Genomic DNA, 18930 nt, shown 5'->3' with positions numbered 1-18930 from the left:
CAATCTTATAACTGAATAACTCTGGAAACAACAAATGCGTCATTGAGAAGTCTGCAATAGAAGGGGGCAGGGGGACATGAACTTGGACTTCCACAGTCTTCCAGAACAAAAAAGGCCTCAGCTCTCTTTGTCTTTTGAGCCGACTATGGATTTCAACAGAATATTAATAAGCAAAATTCCTCTTTCAAGTAAATGGTGGCAACTGCAGTTAATGGACCAAGACTGACGTGAACCTCTTAAAACTGGAGGTATGCTTTACATATAACAATTTGTACAAGATATAATACCGTATATACTCGAGTATAAGCCGACCCAAATATAAGCCGAGGCCCCTAATTTTACCACAGAAAACTGGGAAAACTTATTGACTCGAGTATAAGCTGAGGGTGGGAAATCCACCATTGCAGATAAAAAGTCTGGTCATGTGAGTTACAGCTTGGTAACTCCATGTGCCTCATAGTAATAGCAGTTAACCCCATCATGTCCCCCACATTAACCCCCTGTGTGCCTCACATAAGAGTTACTGATATGTGGAACATATGGAGGTGCTAATTAGGTATCTTCATTAAGGTCCTTTATTAGTACCCCATGTGTCTCACATATTAGTAATCCTTATATGGGGCACACAGGGGTTAATATGAGGGACATGATGGGGTTATCTGCTATTAATATGAGGCACATTAGTAGGAATAGTAACCCCAGTTGGCTTATACTCGTGTATATACGGTATGTAAATTTTGATAATTGATCATACTTTTATGGTTTTAATATTTTTGTGTCATTGGGTTTTTTTTGTTTGTTTTTTTAACGTGGAAAGTCTAAGCTATTTTTGGGATGCTGGACAGGGTTATAATTGTAGCAATACGAGGAACTGCTCTTTTGTGCCCTCGAGCATTCATACATCTATTTGCAACTCTGCACTTTTTGTACTTTCCTCTATATATTTAAGTCCCTTTATCTATATAGTTTTTCTCTTGCAAACTGTCAAAACGTAAATAGAAAAAGTGTTAAAAAAACAAAAAAAAAACAAAACGCTTTCTACAGCATTTCTCTGTGGAAACCTATCACTACAGAATTCCCAGAAATAATAAGCCCATTCCTAACAAAAACTGTCTAAAAGCAAGTGATTTCAACCACATAAGTAACTGCGCATCCTATAGAACGATAGGATAGTTGAGGAGATGACGCTGTACATTTCCAAAAGATGCTTTTGCTGCAATTAGCTTTACTGTAATAAAATGGCCCAGACTACATTATATATTCAATTACTCAAGAAAAAGTCATGAGCATGAATTATGAATAGCCGTGCTTTACTCTATGTCAGTCTCTCATCTGCTAGAATTACATATTTAGGTACAATTACTGGCAAACGTCAAAGGGCCAAGTGAAGTCTGCATTGGAATAGTCACCGGAGATTGATGGCCTGAGAATCTGTCCAACATTACTCTAAATTTTATCGTTACCTTTCTAGTAAGAGGTACCTCAATCGGCACTGGAATGACTTCAGCCAGGAGACAGCCGTAAAAAGCAACCATAAACATGACTGGATCATTATTGGGATAAACCAGGGCCACCTGAAAGAAGGCAATTCATGAGAAGATCTGCAGTACAGGAAATCAATTATTAACAGGACTCACAAGTGCAAGCTAAGCATCTATACAAGTCACTAGTGTAGAATACAAAAAAAAAAAAAAAAAAAAGTTTTTAAATATGAAACTCCACCGAAGACAGAAAGGAAGAGGCTCAGTGTATGCCTAAGTTTAATGTACTGTCACCAAAACCTCAACTGGGATCCTGTAAAGTGAAATCTAATTCTTCTTCCGGGGTTCCGACTATGATGGCCACAGTGTTGTTATTGTCTACCCTATCCTCTAAAAAATATACTCCCCCAGAGTCAGAATTTGCTTCAAAACAAAAAAGAAGGTCCCACCATGACGCTACCTAAGGTGGTCATGCACCCTAGACAGCTGTCAGCTAAACCTTTGGCCATTCTTCCTCAGTATGCATATGTTCTCTATAGGGAGAGGAGAATAAGCCGCTGACAGACTCCCCTGGTGCTCTACCTCCCTTGAGAACAAAGGATTGAGAAGGTTAAACCAACATGCCCAAGCCTTTTTCCCACCCAACTTCTGCCATCATGACAGAGTCAAGACCTTATGCACATCACATGGTCGTTTGGTTTCAATGAAATCGCTAGGTTTAGCCAACATTTTATCTAATGTGTATGATTACCTAAGGGTCTGAAAAAAGGTATCAAGACGGTCCAAAGAACATAGGCCAGGAAGTTCATAAGTCTGCATAAGTTGTCCCCAAAAAGTTTTGAAGTTCAGGACTTATACTGGGACATACTATTTATCGACCTAACACTATAGCATTTATATGGCACTTAAAGAGGACCTTTCACCATTTCAACCAACTGCAGCTCTCTGAATTCTTTACTAGGTGCTGCACCATCGATTCCAGCGGCGTGGGACTTTTTTTTCTCTAGTCTCTATTGGTCCGGAATAATCAGTGCTGTTAGTTTCAGCACTCAGTTATATAGTGTACTGTCAGGTGGGCGGTTCCTGCCCATCTACTTCGGTTTAGGACCTCCCACCCGACAGCAGAGAACCCAATTAGTATATTGGTATATTGGGTGCGGATACCAACAGAACGGATTGCTCAGGAATGGTGATGGCTATAGAAAAAATTCCAACTGCAACTGAATGAGTGGAGCAACGCCTATTACAGAATGCAAAGTGTTAATAGTGATTGGTCCCCTTTAAAGGATGGGGACAAATGGCAAAAAAAAACAAACCATTTGTTCTACAGAAGATTTCACAACGTGGAGTGACAATTTTAATTGTTTTTTAATGTAGATTGTGGGCCCCATATAGGGATCACAATGTACATTTTTTTTCCCTATCAGTATGTCTTTGTAGAATGGAAGGAAATCCATGCAAACACGGGGAGAACATACAAACTCCTTGCAGATGTTTCTCCTGGCAGGATTCGAACCCAGGATTCCAGCATTACAAGGCTTCAGTGCTAACCACTGAGCCACCGTGTTGCCCCGGGGAGTGACAATTTTATCAGCATTTCAACAAAAAGTATTGAAAGGTAGCTGGAAATATCACTTTATTCTTCATCTACAACCAAGTATTAAGAATGAAGTCACAGACAAGTAAGATTAACATATGTTCAATGGTCGATGGGGAGGGAGGGGGGGTTACAATGGTCAATGAAACTAACATGAAAAAAAAATAAGATAACTTATGACATTATAATCATGGTAAACTAAAAGGTGGTGTGGGATCCCAATAAATGGCCTCCTGTAGTGCTGGATACTAGGAAAGCTTTACTTTTATGTGCATTGTAAAACGTGATGGTATAATACATGAAACAGATGTAGACAGGTGGGCCTCTCTAAAAATACTTTTTATAAAGGAGATACTCATCCAATGGATGTACATGCCAGCAGTGATAAGACAAGAAGACAGACACAAAGAGAACATAAAACACAATATTATCACATGTAATGAGAAAACAGAACAAGTATAACAAAAAAAGAAGGTAATTCATCATATTTAGACAGGTCGAATGAAACAGACCAAAAAATCTCCGGACAGGTAAAATCGATTAACTTATGGTAATTTTAAGGCCATGTGTTACATGGTGAACCTAGTACCTGTGTGAGCGGCACAAGGTCAGGACAGGGGTACAACCTTTCGATGTATACAGTGAATATTTCCATTCCAGTCCATTCCAGCATAAACAAGGAAAAATACTACAAAATCCCAACTGTATGTATTATAAAATTGTGATTATGTAATATTTTTGATTGTGTTAGCTAGTGTTTTTTCCTGCTTTATGTGTACATATATATGGCCAATTTCTATATGAGGTTTTTTCGTGTAATATCCATTCACTGTCAGCAGCATAGAAATTGAAAGCAGTGAGGAAATGAAACATAAGGGTTGCATAATATACAACCAATACTATAAAACTGGAATAACCTATATACTTTATTCAATAAAGTGTACAGATTTCTGGCGCATCTTTTCTTATAACTCTGCATTGTGATGTTACTTTGTTATTCTTCCTAGAAATTTGTCAATAAATGCAGCCAAAATATTTACTATGTCATTTGTTCCATAAGGAAAAAAACTGAGGGTAGCAAATGCTCGCTGACACCAGAACCCACATTTTCTATTTTCCCTTTCATATTTTTTTTTTTTTCACCAAAGACACAACAATACTAAACAAAGGGAACAAGTAAAACAATTCCAAAAATAGGAAGGAAAAAATAATTAAAAACAAAACAAAACATAAAAAGAGCTAAAATAATAATGTGAAGGGGCAACATCTGTCTCAAGGAACCATCTACACAGATCATTGTTGTAGATGATGTAAACCACCGCAAAATAGTCTAAAATCTCCTGGTTGTCTAAGTGACTATAGATTCAAGCCCAGTTCTGGCAGGTTCTTTAGACGAGTATTTTTTGGGGGCATGGCAGACCCGCTGTTTGAGGACCATCAGGAAAGAAAGCAAAGTCTGCCAAGATGGATTTGTCGTGTGTGATTCTATTGCCTCAGCAGCGGAGGTGTCTGGCAGCTGTCATCTGAACACATCAACTTAAAAGGAAGATGCAGATTCAATGAAGGTGCAGACTACTGAGTACACCAGGGCTGATGGCTATCAAGTCATTCCTGTATTTAGTACTGCTAATCTCTCCATCCAGTGCTTAGCTTTCCCCAGTGTACAGATAACACAGATACCAAATACAATTATCTACTAAAAGTCTCCCTAGACCTATATTGTTACTTCCACAGGTACATTATAATTCAATTTGGCATACATAACCTCCTATTAGTAAATTTCTAGGCAAAGGAAAGAGTTAAAGGCGGCCACAGATGGTGGAAATGATAATTTGCAGTCTGAAGGAGAACAAATGTTAGATAGATTTACAAAGGAAATGTCTCCCTATATTTGCCCTGAATCCATTAAGGATTCATCATCTGAAGATCACTGATGGACAGTCTTGACTATAATGGGTATCTTGGGGTTTCCTTATTTTTTTGGTGAACCTCAGATACAGCGCCAATGTTAATAGAGCCTCATTTACATAATATAGGTCATTTATATACCGAGAAAATAAGGAAAAACACCACAAATAAAATGGGACACAAAATACATGCAAATATAAAAGGAAAGTGTGACTTTACCCTATCACCTGGTTTCAGCCCCTGCTCATTTTTGGTCCCCAGTTTGTTAAGAAGGGTGTAAGCCAATCTCACACTTCTGGTCCACAATTTTCCTGAAAAAAAAAAAAGTAACTTATACACTTATCTAATACATCTGTATGTAGTAAACTCCCTCTTGCGATGGCAAACTTGATTATACGATGGGAATAGTATGCGTGTGATACATGTGTGAAATATACGAACACAAATATACATATACACATTACTAAGTCACAAATCACAGTCTACAGATGCAATGGGAAGTTTCTGTACACATCTGCACAGACTGGATCATTTGTTTTTCTTACAAGGAAAGGATAATCGCATTATACTAATAGAAAGTAAAACTGAACCAGAAAAAGAGGTGAGAACAGTCCTCTAACAATAGCAGCAAATTCTCCTGGTGCATTTCAACTGGAAATAGAGATGTTATTTTCTGGGTCATCTTACCATATGTGAGTGTATAGACAGGTTTCCCAGTCACATCTAGTGCGGTGAGACAAGAGCATTTTGCTTGTGTTGTTCCCCAGCGCTGCAAAGCTGCTTCGACAGAAGGCGGCCAATTACACACCACTCCTAATGGCTCCCCCTTCACTGGGGTCATCTGCCGACCTTCTGGTTTTGGTTGGTTAGGATCCGGCCTAGGAACTGAGTAGTACAAACATATTAAATATATAAATAACAATATAGATAAAAATTCAATATGTGAAAGACTAATCTGGGCAACCTATTTGTTAACAAAAAAATATTCTATTATATTGTGTCCAACTTATAACACACTTGACTATATGGCTCAGAGTATGGCAATTGTGCCCAATGGTATAATTTCAGTGCCCCTTTTAAATATCCAACTTTATCAGGGTTGTCCAGGATTTTTTTTTATAGCCTATGCTTAGAAAAGACCTTAAACATTTGACTGGTGGCGGGGACGGTTCGATAGCTGGCCCCTGCAGGGATCAGTTATTTGGGTTTGCTTCCGACATACATATTATACAGTGCAAGGGGGCAACACGGTGGCTCAGAGGTTAGCACTGCAGCCTTGCAGTGCTGGAGTCCCGAGTTTGAATCCTGCCCAGGACAACATCTGCAAGGAGTTTGTATGTTCCCATGCTCCAAAGACATAAGGATAGGGGGAAAAAAAAAAAAAAGTACATTGCAAGCCTTATATGGGGCTCACAATCTACGGGACCCCCCCCCCCCCCCCCCCAAAAAAAAAAAAATAAAATAAATAAATAAATAAATAAATAAAAAAATATATATATTATACAGTGCGTGGAGCCTAAAGCAGGTGGCTCCCTACCGGGTGTGTTACTAAAGCACAGCTCCCACTGGCTCCAAGAATAGAACATAACAAGTATCCTGGACAATCCCTTTAACATAATCAAAAATAAGAAATCACAAACAGTGCAACTACATGTCCACATCATATTTTACAGCTGACAAATAAATAATACCTTCCACAATCTCTTCAAAATCATCCACAAAGAATTCTTTTAATGGTGGTCTTTTTGGTCGCTTCAGTGTATTCAGTAGTTGCTGGATCTTTGTAGACACTCGACTATTGACTGCGACACCTGCAATAGCAGAACACTACAATAAACTTCAGCTTTAAGGGAGAACCTCCATGATATTTCATTCAATATGTACCTATTCCCCGAGCATATATAATTCAGCTAGTATTACCTTAACTAGTCATTTTTTTGTACATTCCACGACATGCGACTCTCACTCTTATCTAACAAAATGTACATGGAATCAAACAGGAAATAAAAGTGACTTCCTGCATGATGGACTGTACCACACAGGTTCGCAATAGGGGGAGACAGAAACTAAAGAAATTAAAGAGCAGACGAATCTGGTCACATAGCTGTGGAAAAGGAGCTCACAGCTGAGTATAACTAATGTATATACTCGAGTATAAGCCGAGTTTTTCAGCAGTTTTTGTGCTGAAAAAGTGTGCCTCGGCTTATACTCGAGTCAGTACGGTAATTGAAAATGTCACATGACTGGTCCGCAGTGAAAGACATCTGTGGAGCAGCGCTGCTGCCAACAGGTGAGTGGTGAGGCAGCGATGTCTCCAGGACCACCCCAAGATATTTCCAGAGTGTCTTCTCTGCCTTGGAAACATCTTAAAGCGGCCCTAGAGACAGCGCTGCCTAGCCACTCACCTATCGGCAGCCACGCTGCTCCAGCGGCCGCCCACAGATGTGTTTCACTGCGGACCAGTCATGTGACATTTTCAATTACTGTATTGACTCGAGTCAATACAGTAATTGACTCGACCGTATTGACTCGACTGCAGCGGGCCTCTGCTCCAGTCCTGGCCCCCTCCCCCGGCTACATCACATACTGAGTGACGTAGCCACATTAGCTCAGGCCCGCACCCGGCGTGCGTCGATGACCTGTTACTGCGTCTCAGCGCAGGCGGCGTCATCATGCCCCCTACACTGAGACTCAGCGTACTGGCGGGAGAAGACGAGCAGCGGCAGCAGCAGCGCAAGGTCGGTAAGCATGAGAACTTAATGTTTATTTGTTTTATAATAGACCGCTACCTGCTGGTATTGGTCTATTTACCAACCCCCCCGGGCCTGCCGTCCCCCGATTCACCTTATACTATAGGCCGCGGAGGCCGGCAGTGAGTAGGCCCGAGCCCCAGCCGCGATCCCACTGCCGCTATTATACTAATAATAATCGGAGCCCCAGGGGAGGTGAGAGAAAATAATAAACAGTTTTCCTCACCTCACAGGGATCCAATGTTAATCCTAGCCAGCTTCAGGACTGTATAATAATGTCCCAGACGTCACGTGGTCTGGGTTATTACCATATAGGCCCAAAGCCTGTGCTAGTAGTAATAGCCTGTTAATGTTAGCACAGGCTTTGGGCCTGTGTGGCAACAGGCTGTTACTGCTACCTTAAGGCTTTGGGCCTGTATGATAATATCCCAGACGTCTAGGGCATTATCATACAGGCCCTTAAGCCTTATGGTAGCAGTAACAGCCTGTTTCCATACAGGGCCAATTCCTGTGCTAGCATTAACAAGCTACCGTATTACTACTACCACAGGCTTTGGGCCTATATGGTACTGCTAGGACAGGCTTTGGGACTATGTGGTAATATCCCAGAGCACGTGACGTCTGGGATATTAGCATATAGGCCCGAAGCCGGCTAGAAATAACATTAGCACAAACAGAATGTCATGCATTTTCCTCCCTCGGCTTATACTCGAGTCAATAAGTTTTCCCTGTTTTTTTTGTAGTAAAATTAGGTGGGTCGGCTTATATTCGGGTCGACTTATACTTGAGTATATACGGTAACTATATACTTATAGTCTCTTATTTAGGAGACTATATAGAGAAGGATAATTGTATTGCCCCAAGCAGATAGATGTAGTACAGTCTATAGCTGACCGTGTGATCTGTAATTTTTTCTAATAGACTACTGTATAAAATGTGAAACATATGTACCATGTGGAATAGATTTTTTGCGGGATGATGTGTGGAATAGTGTGACTGTGCATATATACATGAAAAAAAGAAAGATGTAATATACTGATGTAAACTGACCCAATGGAGGCTAAAACTTGAAGGAAGAATAAATATATTTTTTTTCTTGGTATAGATAATAAAATAAAAAATAAAAAGCAGTAAATGTTGTAAATATTTTTGCTTAAATTCTATAAAACTTTTGCACATCCAAGGCCGAGTAACACCCTGTAAGCAAAAATTACATAAGCACAGAACAGAGATCTTACCATCTGCAGTGTCCATTAGGCTGGACCTTCTTGCTGCTTTGTGCACCCCCTTTACCAGACCTGTGGGTGGCAGGTCAATATTTGCTGGGCGTACAGAGGACAAGGATGAGGAGGATGTGGTGGTGTTTGTGGTGCTTGTGACGTCAGGAGGAGCGGATAGACTTTCTGTAAATAAATACAGAAGACATCAGTATAATGGAAGGTGAAATCTTATTCATACCGCTGAAATCTCCCGGTCATACTTCATGAATGCAAAAACATCCCTTATAAAATACACTCATCTGTATTGAGCCCTGCCTGGCCTCCTCCTGAGAGGAAAATATTTATTATGTGCCTATGAGAAATTCCTCTTTACAGTCTTAGTTCCTCCTTTTATAACTTTTCTCCTTCTCCCTGTCCCAGCACATCTAGTTTTATATCACTACGTTGGGTTCCTTATTTTTTTCTTTTTATTACGGACCCACCACGGAGGACAGGCCCACCTAATTTACTATATCCATTACTTATTTTTTGTGATATTTTTATATTATTTGTGTTTGTTTCTTCACATATTCTGAAATTCTTCCTTTCGTCACTCCTCTGTTAGCCTTGTACACAGATCTGCTTGTATTGCCGCTGGCACTGCGCCATCCTCTGTAGGCTCCAAAATGTTGGTTAGGCCCAGCTTGGTATTTTAAAGACCACGACTACGTAAATGCAAATACAGATTATTTATCATATAATGGAAAGTTATAACATTTTCCAATATTAGTTGCTCAATGTTTGGAAGATTTCTCACTGCACTCATTCAATACGGATATAAATCTGTTCTGATCATGTGTATGGTTCGTTACATTTGTTATTAGACCTGTCTACATTTTCATCATATGACCTCTGTAATAAATAAAGGATCATATTAAATTCCAGAAAGGGGAAATCATTGATACAAGAAGAATACTATAAAACTGAATAACTTTTCGGGTCACGATGTAAATCCTTTGTCATACAATCCCATAAAAGAGGACACGTCACCACTTCACACATCTCTCTTTTAGCAAACACTGAAAGGGGCTATTTAGGAATAATACATTTTTCTTTTACAGCACAAACTTGCTTACTGTACAGAAAATGGTCCCCCGGCGCCCAATGATTAGCTTTGCAGAGCGCAGTATAGGAGTGGGGGGAAGCTTTGACTCCCTGAGATGTTACAGACTCTATTCTACTCCGGCTGCAGGTCCATAAAGTAGAGCAGATTCTGCCATGTGACAGACAAAGCATTACCTGGAGAGGCAGAGGAAAAAGCCATCTACTCCTTCACTGCGCCCTGTGAAACTAATCATGGGGAAAATAGGGGACCTGCATCTGTACAGTAAGCCGGTTTACACAACGCAGTGAAAGAAAATTATATCCCCAAATAACCCCTTGAAATAACAATAAAGGAGCATCTTTTCTCATAGCTTTGTGTTGTGGCATTCCTCAGTTATTCCTCCTAGAAATTTACAGATAAATTGACTACTGTGTGTTTCCCTTCCTCTTGTGAAAGGAGTAGTCTGGCTTTGGCAGCACGGACTGGTCCCGGTCAGTCTCTGCAGAAAGAGACCCCCAACTGCAGGAGTGTAACTTGAGGGGGTGCAGTTGCACCAGGGCCCAGGAGCCTTAGGGGACCCATAAGCACTGGCATCAGTATTGAGATTGCAGCTTCCATCTGACCCATAAACCAAGGAGACCCACAGATTACCCTAACCACACTAAGGTGGTTCAAACTCCTTAGCTCCCATAACCATCACTATCAAGAATTTGCTGTAGGGATGAGGTAAGGGGCCCACAAGACTTTAGTTCTGCCACTGCCCAACTGGTAACACCCAGTTGCCAATTTATCTATAAATGGAATAAAGAGAGGAACGGTACAATCCAGATTATGATAGAAGTCACTCCAAATGTGTTATATTATGGGAAACACAAGTATTCACTAAAATGGACACGTCAGGAGAGGTGAAAAATCCTCTTGAAATAAAACTTAGAATACAAAAAAATACAGACTATAATTATAATACAAGTCTTATGCTAATACTATTAATAATTATAATAATAATCTGTTCCAAAATGTTAAATAATTCAGAATTTATTATGGGAGTGCTGAAGAGCTGCAGAAAGTAGATGGAGAAGAAACATGGCCTCCTTTACATTCTTCCTCGCTAACCAACATTTTTAGACTTTACCAGAATTATTTCCCAAAATACTGAATTGTAACGCTGTAATTCACATAAATATACGGTATGATGGCGGTCAGGAGGAGATGCATTGTGACGCAGCAATAAGGACACGAATAACTCCATTGTTTTCTTGCACCGAGTCTGATCCAGTTACTTTACCTAAGTGAGTGTTTGAAAGAACATCGACTAGGGATCCGCAGGTGCTCTTAACATCACCATGTGACAATGTAGAAGATGCAGAGGATGATGTAGAGGAGCCCTGAATAGACTTATTGATCCAGGAATCTGTATTCTGTAAACTTTGATTGAGTACAGCAGAAAGGGCGGCCTGACGTCTTAGGGAGCCTTCATCTTCAGAGGCTGATGAAGTGTCTGTGAAAAAGAGAATTTGCTTTCTGGTAATATGGAAATGATAAAAGGACAATAGATTTTGCTAATGTACACATTAAACTGCTAAGGTGACCACAAGCCATGACAGAGCAAACTACGTTTGGCAGTATTTGCATGCAATCTTTGGGTATGGCTACATGTCAAGGCAAAAACACTGGGTGGAATTTATAAAGACTGGTGTATTATATAATAGACTTAATCTATGGTGCACTGGAGTAGGATGCCCCAAATATATTAGGAAGCATTCACATGACCGAGTTTCCCCATGAAATTTCATCCATGTGCTGGACTCCTAGCAGTATACTTATCTATGATGCTAGGAGTCCCTGCTGCCTAGTGACATATCGTACGGTACTATATTCACTATGGGACAGTATGTCACTGGGAAAGAGGGACTACTAACATTATAGGTAACTGTACTGCTAGGAGTACCTCTCCCGGAATGATATTCAAGCCGGTAAATCTGGTAAAAATCAGTAGTGTGAATGCGGGGTTATTAATTTTGATGAATGCTTTATTGGAATTGTGTACACTACAAAAACAAATATACACCCATGTTACAGGAGTAGATTTGCTCTGTAATGCACTCTAGTTTATGGCATAAATTATAGTAAATCTATAAGGGCGGGTTCACACCTGCACCCGGTCTCCGTTTTGCAGGTTTCCATCTTCTGCCCAAGAAACTGGACAGGAGACGGAAACCCGGCAGTCAGTTTTCAAACCCATTCACTTGAATTGGTTTGCAAAGTGATCGCCTGTGAGCGTCTTCTGCCTCTCCATGGTTAAACCAGGGGGTGGACACTGCCAGGTTTCCATCTCCTGTCGAGTTTCTTGGGCAGAAGACGGAAACCCACAAAGCAGAGACCGGGCGCAGGTGAGAACCCGCCCTTAGTCTCCAGATGGCGTGCTCATCACCCTAAACCTTGCCCATGTTTCATGTCACCATTATAAAAAAAAAAAAAGAAGAAAAAAAGAAAGTGATTACAAAAGATGAAACAAAAAAAAGTTGAGTATAGGGCCAAATTCTGCAACCTTTTTTTTTTTTTTTGTCTGAAAATGGATAATAAATTACCCCCAATCTATTTTACAGCATTACAGCGCACAAATGCTCCATTTACAAGGGAACTTTTGGTCCCATATTCTCCTGATTGTTGGGACAGATCCCCAGTGATCTGACACTCACTGAGTCTATTGTGAGAAAAGCGCATGACAAATGTTTGTAGTTTGCAGTGTAATAGCGCAATAACCCCTTTATAGCTTAATAGTTTGGATATATAATACCTGGTGGAGTGCATGCATCTGCAGGAGACTGCACAAATGTTGACCTCCTTTTGGTTGGCATGGGCAAAGCCATCTTCTGTTCTTTATGTTTAGCCAACGCAGCTTGGACTGCTTCTGTATGGATATCTAGAAGGTAAAGTGTGTGTCATTATATTCCATATGATTAATGGTTACTATTATGTACTGTATTTCGTGTGCCAGAACCAGTAGAGAAAGCCTAAGTGTTCCTCCATCTTATAATAAGAGCACAAGTCACATCTGCTTAGAGATATATATTTACATTGGACCTGACAGCTTACTGAAAACAGAGCAAATTCATCTTTTACCTTTTTGCAAAATGAAATGAGAGTAGTAGAAAAAATGTAATGGATTTTATGATAAATTATGAAACTAGAGAGAAAGCTTGTAAAATAAAAATGTATTTTTATAAGCAGGGAGGCAGACTATGTTACATAATGTAGAGGCACAAACCCAGCACTAAATATTACATAAACAGAAAGCCTCCAAAAAGGAAAAAACTGAAAAAATATAAAAAAAATATAAAGCATAAATAATAGAAAAAGTGTCCACATCAACTATAACCTTAACACAACAGGGTTAAGGGGATATCTTCACTCCTTAGGGAGAGACCACCATGTAGGTGTGTGGAGTCTTATTAAGCCATATGCGCTCCACTGTGAGGGATCATGGGAAGAATATGCAAATCTGTCTTCCATTATGTAAATGACTTGGTAAAATCCCACATCATTGCAGCAAAGGCCTCTGGGAAAGTCGGGCATGATGTCAAAGGGAGCTCCCCCTAGTAGGCTGCATGACTGAGGCTCTGTCTTCCTATTTACATCATGGAAGACAGATTTGCATATTCTTCCCATAACACAACAGTGAATGAAGAAGAGACGTTGCAAGCAATGCAGAAGACTACACAAGCTACAAAATAGGAGCAGTTCCGAAAAACAAGGTGTCCCGTACACCGACCAGATAAGAATCTCTTACCTGAGCGATACCGCTCATCTCTAGCACCTCCAGATCTGCCTCTATGGTATTTGGAGGAGGATTGTGCAGGACCAGCTGGTGATCCACTTGTTTGGTTTCGATGGTCTTTCTGCAGTGCTGGATCAACAGCTAGAATGACAAAAACATCATTTTACACTTTTATTAGGAAACATGGGCAGAAAAGCCACTAGTAAAGACAAAAATGTAAAAAAAAAAAAATGTAAAAAAAAATTAAAGAATGGCTGGAATTTCAAGTCATCATTTTCTTCCAAACAATATAAATGTAACCAGGAAAAATTGAATGTAAAATTGACGGAAAAAAAATCCAAATAACTTCACCATGTACTCTTTAGGAATAGAACGGTGAAAGGTGCTGTCGGAAACGAAAAAAAGAATAATTTCTGACTCTCCTATTTAGCTCTATGGATATAGAGAGTACATGATTATCTTCATCTCCACCCGAGAAGATAGAGTAAGGGTCCCTCATTCTCATAATGCGCGAGGATGGGCCCCACCAGTTTTAATACTATAGTCTGTTTGATAGGCAATGGGGTTTTTGTCGGACAACTCCTTTTACTATTGCTGTTCACCTGACATGTATGGCCACAGTACTGGGGTTCTTCTTTTAAGACAGTAGCCTCATCCATCCATTGCTGCCATATGTCCAACTCCTGGATCCCTAGTGACTAGCTGTCATCTCCAGGGAAAGACTGGCCATGGCACATTACACCTCTCATGGTGGATTGTTCTATGGCCTATCCCAGGGATAGGGAACCTTTGGCTCTCCAGCTGTTTCAAAACTACAACTCCCAGCATGCATACTTGCTCTGTTGTTCTTGGAAGTCCCATGGAGTGAATAGAGCATGTTGGGAGTTGTAGTTCCACAGCAGCTGGAGTGCCGAAGGTTCCCTACCCCTAGCCTATGCAAACAAAATCTGATGGGAAATGCCGAGTGTCGGGGTATTCCTTTATATGTTGTATCCCCAGGGGAAAGTTTAACGTGGACCTTCAAATGACTGGGCACCCATGTAATGTGTGCCCGGCCTGGGTAAAGGGGGCATAAGTTTCCTTGATGAGAGTCAGGAAGGAGGTTCATTTCTAGAACTTGATCTGCTTTTCAGGGTAAGTAGGGCACAAGTAAGAAAACAAGAAGCCTTAAAGTGGTGTTCCCCTTCTTTAACCATTGCAGATGCTTAAAATAACAAACCTACCCGTCCGTACTGGGGATCCAGTCTCTATTCGGGTCTCCAGTCTTTGAGCAGCAATGCTCTGATTTGCTATATTGTGAAGAACATAGGGAACCTGAACAGAGACTCTACGCTGATCAAAGAGGTGAATAGGCAGAGATTATTATTTTATGCCTCTGCAGGGGTTAAAAAAGGAAGCAGAACTACCCCGTAAATGTAAAATGAACTGAAATAAATTAAAAATAGGTCTGTGTCTGACCATTAACAGCAGTAAAATATATAACTGTTCCCATAGGCATTCTCCATGCACAATCTATATATACAGCAAACTAGAATCTACAAGCCACAGGCTAGCAGAACATGCAACAATGATAAATCCATCTATATACACTGACCTCACATCCATCATACATGTTCTCCAGCCTCATACACACAAGACAGACATTTCAATGAATCAGGATTTTATTAGCCAGCCCCGGGCTCTCATTAATAATAGATGACTGCTAGAAATAGCTTCACATCTCCAGTTATCCATAGCCATGATGCTGACCAGGGCATATATAACCTACCCCCTCTGTATAAAATACATTTACACTGGGGTAACAAAGCTTATTGTAGAAAGGATTTGACATTATGTCTTCATAGTATACAAAGAACACAATCCAGCACTTGTGCTATTCTATATGGCGGACAGAATTCTCCATACATATACAGAGCCGTATACAGGATGACTATAGCATGTGATCTGCAATATCCAGCAACTATTGTGTAATTGTAACAGGACATTCACATATGGTATATTTGCTAAGAGAAAAAGCAATCCCATTCATGTGAACACGGTTGTTTCAGCAGAAAACAGGCAGATTTCTGAAAACCCTGTTTAGAGGACTAGGACGGCCACAGAAGTTTCAGCAATGAATCAATATGCACGAAATATAAAGCTAACATCTATAGAAATGTAACACAATTGTCAAATGAAGCCGCATGAAGAAGATGGCTGCAGTAAGGAAGCCGAAATCCATAGAACGTGATATAACCTATTACACGTATAGAAGACTGACCATGCTCTTCCTTTTGTTTCGCCTCTCGGTTCATCCTTCTATGCAGGCTATTCCTCCACTAGAAGTCATTGAGGCAGCTTGTTTGAGGAAGTGCTTGTAACTTTACGCACCACATCAACTTCCTTCCGCAACTCCTTGTTGATCAACATATAAGACGTGCTCAACCCTTCAAAGGATATGTGACCTCTGCTATACAGAGTCATGTGCACTGTCTGCTATACAGAGTCATGTGCACTGTATATGAGGAGAAATGTGCTATGTGCTCCTGCAGATGTACACTGGATCACAAATGATATTTGGTGAATTAGAGAAGAAATGCTATTCGCTACTTTATTTTTCTAAGGACTCTCAAACATGTCCTGCTACCAACTACACAATAAATTGAAGAAAAGCTGGCTATATACATTCAGTAGTAGTAGACATGCTGATTTACTGGACAAATATATTTCCTGACTACACTATAGGCCCGTTATGACGAACCTATGGCAGGCCTGCCAGTGGTGGCACTCAGAGCACTCTCTATGGGCACCCATCTGTGGAGCAGATTGTACTGTGTATGGGCCACTGTGGAGCATTGAGAGCAGATTGTACTATGTATGGACCACTGTGGAGCATTGAGAGCAGATTGTACTATGTATGGGCCATTGTGAGCATTGAGAGCAGATTGTACTATGTATGGGCCACTGTGGAGCAGATTATATTGTGAGAGAGCCACTGTGGGACAGAGTGTACTGTGTGGGGGGCCTTCACTATTTTTATCGCACAGGATCAATTATATAGCAGACAAGTTATATTATTACACACCATCCATAACTGTCCACAATTGTGGATCTGCACAGTACTAAGGTTAATTTGCCATGTTGGCACTTTGTGATAAATTAGTGGGTTTTGGGTTGCAGTTTAGGCACTCGGTCTCTAAAAGGTTTGCCATCACTGCTATAGGCATATAAACTGGGATCACCGCTCACCGTTACTTATTTCCCTAGAGCAATGACGTGTCATACATCAACATATGTCTTGCTGCCGATCACTAGCCTTATCAGTCTGGTGGCGTATATATGCTATCATCACAGCAGGTGGCGTATATATATGCTATCATCACAGCGGAGGCCAAGGATTGGCTGCAGTAGTCAGATGTATGTACAGCGTCCTAATTTTAGAGCAGTGGGGTCAGGAAGGATTGTTATTGATTTTATAATATTTATTGCTATTTGATTCACTTCTTAAACCCCAGGCCAATTGCTTTAACCCAGGAAAACAAAATACCACGCATGTAAAGTTGTAAAAGAGCAAGTACCAGCCCATACAATAATGTTATAGGAAGGAGGAAAAAACCTTTAAGGAATTTCCTTTAGGGGCGATCTGAAATGTACTGCTTGTAGTTGGAGCGGTGCCTTTGGGTGGAGACAGAAATAACAACCTCAAAGCAGATTTATTTCATGCTTAAAACAGCGTCTGTCACTCTCTGAGCTTCATAGCTGTTACATGGGAGAGTTAGAGGGAGTCTGTCACCAGGAAACTCTATAAGAAGCCAGACACATTGCATTGTAGGGGATATTATGCTCATTGCTGTCATACCTTTAGATAGTTCAATAGATGCGCAATATTCTTGAAAAAAAGTTTTCTTTTTATAAATATGCAAATCCGATTTAAGCGCTATGAGGGTGCGCCAAACCTGAATGCCCAGTCTGTTTTAGGAAAAATTCTTACTGACAAAAATAAATAAAATGAAGCAATGGGGGAGCTTCTGGAATTGAAAGAAACTTTATATACATGAATGTAATGACAATATACAGAAGTGATTGCAATATTAGAGCAAAGTGATACTGTGCAATTAAAACAAGGCTCTAGTACCCTGTTGGGTCACCTCTAGCCTGGGTATAAGAGGAGATACGGTTGGGCATGGAGGTATACAGATGTTTGTGTGGTGTCTTGTGCCACACTTACCCACAGATATTGAAGCTGGGCCTTTATTACAGTGTCCATATTAGGACATCCTCAGATATCAGAGTCAAACATCAGATTAATGCTAGTTTACAGCTCTGATACCTGACTTCTGACATCTGATTTGTCTGACACCTGACTGACACCTGACTCTGACACCTGACCCTGACACCTGACCCTGACACCTGACCCTGACACCTGACACCTGACTCTGACAACTGACACCTGACCCTGACTCCGTCAGAGATCAGACTCAGACATCACATACAAGCCAGCACATACACTATGCCTGCTAATGATTGGCCAGGATTACAGAGCCCCCTGCAGGAGTAGAAGATACAGTGTATATAGGAGCTGTAGGCTGAGAAACTCAGATGAGACCTGATACCTGACTTGTGACTCTTTCAGAGATCAGACTCTTATCAAGTGAAATGCTCCAGAATTCTAGTATCATTTTCACCAAATACACCCTGTAACATGTTGGGCACCACATTTATCAAGTGTTTTAAATACTTTTAAAACTTGTGAAAAACAGGGGCGTAGACTCACAGTAAAGGGGCGGGACCTACAACGTTGGGCTACAAAAATTCACCAATAAGCTCCAAAGAACCTCAACTAATCTTCCATAGGAGACCCTGCTGCAGATTTTACCAAAAAATTATCAGAGAGAAAAGTCCTGCACAAAGTAGAGGAAGAGTAGAGCTGATTGGATGAGACTCTTGCAGTAATTGTCATTGACAGCATCTCCACCAATCAGAGCTTCTGAGGGAGGGAACTTCATAAAGCTGCTGAAGTCTGGAACGTTCCTGTACCTGCTTTAAGTGCCACAGATAATGGTCAAATATCATACCTCCCAACTTTTGAAGAACTGAAAGAGGAACAAAATGTGCGGCGCGCGTAGCGGCACA

The 18930-nt window shown here is 40.6% G+C and overlaps 1 protein-coding gene across 2 annotated transcripts in view; it reads right to left on the bottom strand.

Moving 5' to 3' along the window:
• The window catches only part of DIP2B (disco interacting protein 2 homolog B), a 147694-nt gene that overhangs the window by 39409 nt on the left and 89355 nt on the right, over positions 1-18930 (bottom strand). The window contains exons 3-10 of one of the 2 annotated variants that reach the window (XM_075265875.1): positions 13831-13959; positions 12838-12963; positions 11326-11538; positions 8975-9139; positions 6678-6797; positions 5674-5871; positions 5206-5297; positions 1464-1574 (exon numbers count right to left, since the gene is read on the bottom strand). In XM_075265875.1, the coding sequence (XP_075121976.1) occupies positions 1464-1574; positions 5206-5297; positions 5674-5871; positions 6678-6797; positions 8975-9139; positions 11326-11538; positions 12838-12963; positions 13831-13959 (1154 nt within the window). The remainder of the gene's footprint in view (positions 1-1463; positions 1575-5205; positions 5298-5673; positions 5872-6677; positions 6798-8974; positions 9140-11325; positions 11539-12837; positions 12964-13830; positions 13960-18930) is intronic. The other variant, XM_075265877.1, reaches the window with a different exon arrangement.

Source organism: Leptodactylus fuscus, chromosome 2 (assembly GCF_031893055.1).
Source record: "Leptodactylus fuscus isolate aLepFus1 chromosome 2, aLepFus1.hap2, whole genome shotgun sequence".
Classification (NCBI taxonomy): domain Eukaryota; kingdom Metazoa; phylum Chordata; class Amphibia; order Anura; family Leptodactylidae; genus Leptodactylus; species Leptodactylus fuscus.
This window is presented reverse-complemented; position numbering and strand designations above follow the sequence as displayed.